The sequence below is a fragment of the Symphodus melops genome, assembly GCF_947650265.1.
Source record: "Symphodus melops genome assembly, chromosome: 5".
Taxonomy (NCBI): domain Eukaryota; kingdom Metazoa; phylum Chordata; class Actinopteri; order Labriformes; family Labridae; genus Symphodus; species Symphodus melops.
The window spans coordinates 18,993,000-19,002,562 of NC_136695.1; the positions used below are offsets into that span (position 1 = coordinate 18,993,000).

Here is a 9,563-nt window from a genome sequence, read left to right on the forward strand (position 1 = left end):
TTGCCTCTTTTATTACTGTTATTATTAATAAATCAAGCAAGCCGTGAAGCCCGGACAAATAAGTTGGGGGGGGCTGGGGGGGTTGGCGGAGGAGGTAATTGCCGGTGTAACCGTGTGTGCAACCCCGCGGTGGCCTCGTAAGCGACCCGCTTTATTAGATCGGCCGGTATCGATCCTCCCCGCGCGCTGTTCACTAATCTCCTGGTGTAGAGAGAAAGAGAGAAAGAGAGAGAGAGAGAGAGAGAGAGAGAGGGAGGATCGATGTGCCTGGATTCAATCATGTCTGGAAACAGAGGAGGTAATTTCTGTAATCACAGCTGCATAATGGAAAAAGTGAGAACAACGCGCCCGTGAGGTGCGCAATGAGTACTACAACATCAGGGTGCAGATTATTCAGTGTATTACAGCTGTAGAGATGCTCAGTTTCTGCCATTATGGATATTTGTTAGACACATGTGAATCAATATGAGCCTGCTGGTTGACCTTCACTGACATCGCCACGCTGCTAATATCTAATCATTTTAAAAAAGAAAAAGATTTTCACCATCTCACACTATTTTACAAACAGATTTTGGTAGAGGCTGTCTCTTGTGCTTATTTTATTTCGAAACAGCACAAATGGATTCACAAATTCGTTAAATCAAGAGAAATGTGTAAGTGTAAGCTCCGATCTGTGAGTCCTCATAAAAATAGAAACATGACAATGAAGAAAGATGACACAGATTGATGTTTTATTCAACAGTACAGAGCCATTACTCAGAGCAAACTCACATATATATTAACACACCCCTGCGCACACGCACACACACACAGACAGACTTCCTTCACAATCTCATTCTGCATGTATTCACATAAAGACACGATTAAAAATGTCCGTGTTGTGCTGTGTGTGTAGGTAATCTAGTTCTATCAGCAACAGGTGATGTGATATCAGGCACGAGAGTTTCTCTCTTCTTCTTCATTCTCCAGCAGGTAGGCTGGTCTGTAGCGCGTCACCCCCCTCCCATCCACAACCTGCAGGGCCGTGTTTCGACACGTGTTGTCCATGCTGCCCAGTGAGGTGTACCTGCAGCGGAGTTTTAAAAAAAAAAAAGAAAAGAAAAAAGAATTGTGTTTGGTTTTTTTCTCATACTAAATAAAGTGAGAGTAAAGACAGTGGACAGGTTTGGCTTCTTACCCTTTGTCATAGAGAATACAGTAGGGCACATATAATGTCCTCAGGAAGGACCAGATGTCGTGATACGTCCAGTCCTGTGGGTGTCACAATCAAATGTTATTTCTTTGTGATAATGATGAACTTCCTTTGTATTTTCCTTAGCTGCACTCTTGATACATAAACAATGAAGTCAATGACTGATGATTCATATGAGCCATTCTGGCTTCATCAGTATGACAGCTAACGACATCTCTGACTCATCCTACGCTCCCTTTTTTTTCTCCAGCCAATTAAATAGCTTTATTGAAGCTAACAATCCAATCAAATTCATCCCAACGTCATCGAACCATCTCTCCATCCATCCATTACCTCAGCTTGTGAAATCTCCCTCATACTCAACATAAATATTTGTATTATGATTCCACAATGGTGAAGCTGTAGGCATTGTTGCCTGCACACTTTTACGATGTACTGTTGGGTCTTTGCGTCCTTCATCTCCCTTATGTCCATCATGATGATTTCCATGGTTAGTTATAAAGATTTTTCACACAGAATCAGGAGGGAAGATCCCGAAGAGGAACAATAAGCCCTTGTGATTACTGGAAAGAGGCTACATCTACAGAAGAAACACATTATGGGGTAACATTAATGTAAATCAGACATAAATTAAGTTCATTGGAATAATCTACTAGACTTGGTAGATTCAGTTAGAAACTGTAAAAGTTCTGTTTCCTGGTGAACTTCAACTTCCACCATGGGAAGCTTTTCATGTTTAAAATGTGAGTGTTTCACAAAGATGCTGACTCACGTTACTGACTCTATTATTTCACGCGTGATGGATAGTACAACATTGTTCGGTTGTGTTTTCTATTTGTTAGCGTGATAGCAGTTGTGTAATATTCACGACATAATTCAAAGCCCCACAAATGCAGCATTCCTGCAGGGTGGTTGAAGCAGATTAAACTGTGCAGGTGTTTGTAATATTTTGTTCACACCCTGTAGATCTGCGCTCTGAAGCTTCGGTTGAGATGACAAATAACATTATGTGTAACAAGGGGAAATTGCTTGGCTGGAGCAGTGAAAACAGATTTGTATTAGCAGTCAAGCAGCAGTTTCACCCGCAGCTATATATAAAAGAGTGCAACATTAAAATGAGGGGAAACACGACGACTGCTCGGTTCTCGTTTTTTTAAAATTAATGTCCGCAGGTGCTCTTAAGGTTAAAAAAAGAAAGGTGAGCACTCGTGCTACTTAAGTTCTGGTTTCATGCATTTTACACCTTTGAGAGTCACTCAATGAACCTCGTCACTCATGCATGATCTGATTTTTTTTTTTTTTTTTTTTTTTTTTTTAACCGCTCAAGATGCATTCGAAAAAAGTTATTTTCTTTGTGTCTTACGAGTAAAGGGTTGACTCGCATGTAGCTCGGCCAGCCGGGGTCAGTGGGACACATGGCAGTGAGTGTGTGAGAGTAGGGGTCACTCCTCCTGGTCCCCATCAGGACGGCTTTCAGCTCCGGTCTCCTCTCCTGCACGTCGCTCAGCGCCTGCCGAATATTGCCCTCCACGGAAAACAGCTCCAAGTCATATCTGCGGAACACGTCACGAATAAAGCATGAGCTGATGTACACGCATAGAGAAGAGTGGGACACTCCTTTTGGGAAGACTAAGCGATTATTTATGCTGTTGACATCATTCATCTTCTGCAAAAAAACAACAATCTGGGGACGCGTTACCTTTTTATCGTGTCTTGAAGAAATCTCTCCATTTCTGTGAAAGGGGAAACGATACGTATATACAGTGCTTTTACTTTGTCTTTTCCATCTGGATACCTCCTGTGAGTGTCAAGAGAGAGAAAAGGGAAGAGAAAGAAAGAGAGAGAGAGAAAAAAAAGGTTTTTGTTTATCCTTATAACTATCTCTGTCTCTCCAATTCAGGTCAAGAAGAAAAAGCCCAAACATTAGTCTGTCTGCTCTGAGATTTGTCCCTAGCTGCTGCTGGACTCATTTCCTTTCCTCCACTTATTTCTCACTGTGATGCCTCACTACGCAGAAGCGGTATCATTATGTTTTTAATTTGAATCTCCTGTTCATCTCCCGCTCTCTCAGGTCACTTGTTTTGCCCTAGTTAAATCATTCCACCCCCTGCAGTCAGCGATCTCCCTCCTCTCATCTTCTCCCCGCTTGTTACCGTTTCATCGCGGCGTAGTACAGATGGAGGAGCGCCGTGCAGTCTTTGCCTCCGTTGAAGCCAACGCAGACTTCCTCTGTGGAATACTGATCCAGCGCAGCTTCTATGGTTTTCAGAGCGGTCGTAACTTTCTCGCCCAGTGGTGTGCCTGAGGGAAATGAAATCCGCAGCGAGAAGACATTTAAAAAGTGAATGGAGTCAAATTTTGCTGGTTATCAGTCTCATGCCGATTTTAATCTCTTTTTATAACCAACTTCGATTTTACAGCTTTAATTACTCCAATAATTTTTCTTCCTTTATTGGCCCCAATGCATCTGTAAAGTCAAAGAGTTCTCTACAATATTCACTTTGTTTTAACTTGACATAGTTTTACTATTGTTCTCCGCGACTCTCTGTCTCCCCTCACCGCTGTTGGACAGTGCGTACACCTCAGCCGTGGCGATGGACACCGTGTCAGTGACTAAGGGCACCACACTTCCTTTAGGGAGCTCGTCCAGCAGCTGAGTCCGGGCTTTGTCCACCTCCGCCTGGCTGTCCGAGTCCACGACGAGCCTGACTCTGTGATAGTTGCTCAGCCAGTCCGGGTACGAACCGAGAGCCACCTTCCGACCCCAACTGGCTTGAAGTTTGGTCAGCACGGGGGCGATCTCCGCCTCGTCTGCGTCCACAAACACCTGATACAAAAGACGTTTCTTCTGAGCTCTCGTACCAGGAAACACATTACTCCGGTGGATGTGTGGTCGTGCTGTTACCTCACGAGAGTGAAATGTGGTCCCTGAGCTTGCGAACAGATGCTCCAGCCCACTGAAGGCCCTCTCCATTAAAGATGGGATCCCAGGAAAGACGTACACGTTGCGAACGCTAACCTGAAGAAGAAGGTGGATGCATCACTCTCTCAAAGAACATACAGATGTGCGTGTTTCTACTAAAGCCTGTGTATGTATGACTCTATGAGGATTGTCCGGTGCAGATACACCTGATGCTCTGATGCCATATTACAACTAATGTCAAAAGCAGCAGTGTCTCAAAACTCATCGTAGTGTCCAACTTTATGCTACAATTTTGAACTTGATCAAGTCTAACCTTCAATAAACTTTATCTGCAAATTCTGTAATATTGATATTTTGACACTTTATAGATACTGTTTACTGTACTTTAATGGTGCATTTGAGTTCAACAGAGATGAATTGATTTCTGTCCCCTCTGATTACTTCATTAAGTCGAGGACGGTTAGTTGTGGGTCGTGTGTTTCTGCTACTACAAAAAAAACAAAACAACACACACAGAGGCATGAAGCTATACCATCAATTTAACTTAGATGAGAACGTCTTTGGGTTGTGCATACCTACCCAAACCTGTTCAGGATAACATCAACATAGTTCAGAGAAAAGCATCAAGAGACAGCAGCTATATCAACTGCAGGAAACTGTCGTGAAAACACCAGCAGGTGTGTAGTGCTAACAGCGGTGTGCTCTTTACAGGGTTAACACAGAGAAGTCGCCGACAGTACTGCAGGGTCTGGTTCGTAGATGTTGCAATGAGTCTCTTAAAATAACCCCAGAACAGGATGGAACAGACGTTATGGGAGAGAACATGTCCTTGTGTACGCTTAAAGATTCTTGTTTGACTGAAAACACAAAGGCCACACACAGCACAGCAGATATCTGGGGCATCAGAAGACCGAGGGTACTCGTTCTAAATTGCTTGGATATCATTTAATCTACTTCTTTGTTTTATGTCAACATGATATTTAACAACTGACATTCAATTAAATACGCTGATCCTCCCCCTCTGTCTTGTGTACACTCACCAGCGGGTAGCGTAGCGGCTGTCCAGTGCGAGGGTCTGTTCCGTAATTGAGTTTGGCAGAGCGCGGCACCATGGCCAGCTTCAGAGCAGCACTATTTTTATCAACCACCCCGAAGAATTCCTCCACAAGCTGCGCGAGCTCCGGCTGGAGGTGTAACTCCTCTTCAAACGCCATGGCGATGCTCTCAAAGGTGACGTCATCGTGGGTGGGGCCGATGCCCCCCGAGGTGATGAGGTGCGTGTATTGAGAAGAAAGGAGGCTCACTTCTTTGGCGATGACCTCCTGGACGTCTGGAATGACTGTTATTCGCTGCACGGACACTCCAAGCCTCCTGAGAGCTTTAGTCAGAAAGGTGCTGTTGGTGTCCACAGTGTGACCCTGTCGACCAATGACAAGAGACCCTCAACTCAGTTTCAAAGCGGTCTTTCATTCGCCTCGCCTCCTTCAGAGACTTAATAATGACTCAACAGGCGTGCTTGATGAAAGTCAGTGAGCATGTTATGCGAGTAGGAAATAATATTAGACAAAATCAAAGGCTCCATTTTTAACCAGGATCAAGTCGAGGATTAGTTGTGAACTTGTCTTTTTAAAGCAAACACTGCTGCCACATTAAAAACCAGCAGAAGCTTTTACTGAGGACATGAGGTGTGGATCCTTGACTGCTTAGCCGCCCAGAGAGCCGAGGCATACTGATGAATTAGGAGTCCGTGATGTGTTTATTCATACAACAAATCTTTAGTGTGCAGATCCATGACAGAAAATAAGAGTTTGTTTTCGCGCTGCACGATGCGAACGTTGACCCTTGCACTTGCAATGTGTGCATCTTCAATCGTCTCATCACAAGAAGTGGCATTTTCAGCATGTGACACGTTCTCTTTATTGTTCGGTGTGAAACCAAAACGTGTCAGCGTCTTGTCTTCTGTGACTGATCTACGAGAAAAGCCCGTCTGATATCACATTTAACAGGCCTTCACTGATTGAACCGAGTTCTGTGTATGCAGACTCTGCATGTCACATGACAAGCACAGGACACTGCTGCTGCCGCCACAGACGATGTTGACATAATGCTGAAGGAAACAAGAAGATACTGTGTGCAAGGCAAAATTTCAGCACTTGATTTCCTGTATTCGGCAGCTATGGACACATGAGCCTGATGTTAAGAGAGCGGACATGTCGCTAATGTCGACCCTAAGTGTCTAACACCTACAGTGAATGGAACATTGTGTGTTGCGTCAGTCACAGGAAGAACAGGATACCGAGCTTTCATCTCTAGACATTACTGTCACGGGTCAGGACCAGAGGGTCAGGATATTATTATTACAATACCTTCAAACTTTGTCTGAAACAATTATTTATCTGGTTAGACTTTCTGTATTTTGTTCATATTTATCTATATCCCAGATCAAAAAGTTTATTTACAATCATGCAGCCCTAGTGTGCTCTCATTTGCTCATATCCACATGACAGTGGAGGAGTTTTTTTTAAAGGTTTTGTGTTAGACTTTTATGATTTTATTTAGAGATAGGACAGTGGACTAATTTGGGAAAGAGCCAGAAGTCGCATTTGAACCTGGGAGGCCTATACTGAAGCCTCTGTACATGGGACATAGCACTAACCCCCCGGATATTACATATTAACAGTGTGTATACAATCAGGCACAATATTGATGCTTAAAAACAAAACAAAAAACATAGAAAGTCAACACATCTATCAACACTAAATCACCTTGAGTATCTCATCTCCAATGATGAGAATGGCTGCAGTGGGAGCATCCCCGTTGGCTGCAAAGGACGGCCCGGAGCTCTGGCGGTCTAACGACATGGTTGCTTTGCAGAGATGAGCCGCCAGTCTCCTAACACGCACGGTCGCTCTACTCAGTTTAGGAAAAGAAAGGCTAGAGGATGAAAACAAAACAAAAAAAACCCACCTTACAACATGAAGTATTGCTCATGAAGTATTTTCACTTTCCGCATGTGTGATTTAGCTGCAGAGTTAATTATCCAATGACAGACAGGTAAATCTATACAAATTCCTTTTTTGTTCTCCATATAATTTCTTGATCTAATACAGTTCATCGTGACTCTTACATCAACATGAAGAACCCATGTAAAGTTTCCCAAAATATTTCAACAACAGCTCAGGTCCTCCTCTCCATCATGACACCTGGTCGCCTACCTGGGAGTATCTATGAATTGAAACATGAAGGAGCAGATTATAATAAGAAAAAAACAAACTGTGAGTTATTTTGGAAAAAATGGAGCAAAATCAGTGCATCAACTATTAATGACTCATTCTTGTGTCCATGTTCTGATCAAGTCCCTGTATATGTTGGTCCAGAGACACTTAAAAATGAACAGTCATTATAAGCTTTAAGCTGTCTATAGGAGTCATAAAATTGAAAAACAAAACAAAACCGCACTTTGTACATTACTAAACATTGGAAGTTACCTGACATGACGAGATGGGGACATTAGCAACACATATATTCCTTCTTTAACAAAGAAAGTACCACACATTGCTTCATAACAATCAAAGTGTCACATACCTGAATTGCAAATCTTAGCTAATGTTTATTATGACATGACCCCTTGCTAGGTTACTTAACACATTGTTGGGGGGGGGGACTAGCATCAAGGAAGCATTAGCATTCATATACAATGAGTGACTTGTTTACTGTATAGCATGTCGATTTATCAACTTATATAAAGGCGATAGGGAAGTAAAATAGCATTTACTATATAATTAAGTCGGTGACTTCGGTGGTAACACATGTAAGTAGTGTAGACTTACTCCTGAGACAGCATACGTCCTTGTTACATATCCGTACTAGCCGAGTCTACAACATGTCATTCAAAACGCGTGTAGTCGGCCGACCAATCACGAGGAAGAAAGATTTTCAGGGGAGATCTTAGAGCCAATCGCGTTGAGAAAGGCTGCACAGCCTTTATATGTACACGGAAGTGATCGTCCCTGTGTGTGATTCAATGGATGCGTTACGGAGCATTATGTATATCCACCACGGAGGTAAATACGACTGCTATAAGCTAAACAAACCCGATAGCTTCGTGTGCTAACAGTTTAAAACTTCCACTCAGAGAGCACGATGATAACAGCAGCTGAAACACCACTTCTTCTCTTGCTGCCTCATCTAGACCAGTATAAGGCTCGTCTGCCCCTTCTGGCCGGAGGAGTCATTAATACAATTAATAATATCAGAGGTTTAACACGGACCTGCCTGTTACAGTCAGTTTTCACGTTTATGGGGTTGCCAACAACTTTTTTACATTTTCCCCCTCACTTAGACAGCACCTAAAATTGCATTTAAATAATGGGATTTAGCTGTCAGCATAATAACAACATAATAATATACTTGAATTTCCCTCGGGATTAATAAAGTATCTATCTATCTATCTATCTATCTATCTATCTATCTATCTATCTATCTATCTATCTATCTATCTATCTATCTATCTATCTATCTATCTATCTATCTAAAGTATGAGGAAAGAAAAAATAGGCAACCAAATTCAATTGAAGAAACACAAAGCTTATTGTTTCCCCCCTTTCTAAGATTGATAGAGAGATACAGATGATAAAATGTAGACTTTTTTTCTATGGATGATTTATTTTCACAAGCAAATGTGCAATAATTCTCATATTGGAATGTCTATACAAGCTGTAGTAGTCAACAGACAGTGAGCATATGCACAGCAACAAGATCCTAAACTGATCAATTGGCAGCAATCAGAGGATAGTTGGGGTAGGCCATCTAAAGCATGAAGTGTAGGCCCAAATGAAATGCCTATAGAGCTACATGTGGACATATTTCCTAAATTTCTTGTGGTAAAATAATTGTAATATTATTTTTCCCCTCCAAAGTGATAAAAATAAAGTTATGTTACTTTGCATTAACAGAAAGCATCTCAAACTAGCCCAGACCTTTTCACGCACATGTAAATTAATTAACACCTCTTTGTAACATTTGAGGAAAAAGGAACAACTGCCTTGATTCATTGCCTTCTTGTTTAGATTTTGGCATGTCTAACTATTTAAAACTGGAAAATGAGTGTTTAAAGCCTAATTTATTAACAAATAGCCCATAATAGAAATGTATATTTCTACAACATCTAACAGCATCAGACAAGAAAATAGGCAGTAAATTAAAATGACTTTAGGTTTTGATACCATATAGGATTTCTAACGCTGTTTAATGTTAACGATTTAATGACATGGTGATGGTAAAATAGACTTTTTTGTCCTCTTTTGCAGTCACAAAAGGACGGATAGATTTCCTATATATTTAAAGTAGCCTTTAGTCATCCTTTTAGCATGATGGAAATTGGGATTTTTACTTTTGCGCAACGTGCAGTGAATTGGCCAGGTGCAAAACATAGTTACAACACGCGCG

The 9,563-nt window shown here is 41.8% G+C and overlaps 1 protein-coding gene across 1 annotated transcript; it reads right to left on the reverse strand.

Moving 5' to 3' along the window:
- Nucleotides 1-709: 709 nt before the first annotated feature.
- Nucleotides 710-8,333, reverse strand: flad1 (flavin adenine dinucleotide synthetase 1). Its single transcript, XM_079344639.1, has 11 exons — nucleotides 7,946-8,333; nucleotides 7,243-7,340; nucleotides 6,881-7,049; nucleotides 5,156-5,533; nucleotides 4,098-4,211; nucleotides 3,752-4,019; nucleotides 3,346-3,493; nucleotides 2,892-2,990; nucleotides 2,556-2,745; nucleotides 1,178-1,251; nucleotides 710-1,066 (listed from the first exon to the last, which is right to left on the reverse strand). The coding sequence occupies exons 2-11, from the start codon at nucleotides 7,248-7,250 to the stop codon at nucleotides 931-933; spliced, it is 1,584 nt and encodes a 527-aa protein (XP_079200765.1). The 5' UTR covers nucleotides 7,251-7,340; nucleotides 7,946-8,333; the 3' UTR covers nucleotides 710-930.
- Nucleotides 8,334-9,563: the final 1,230 nt, after the last annotated feature.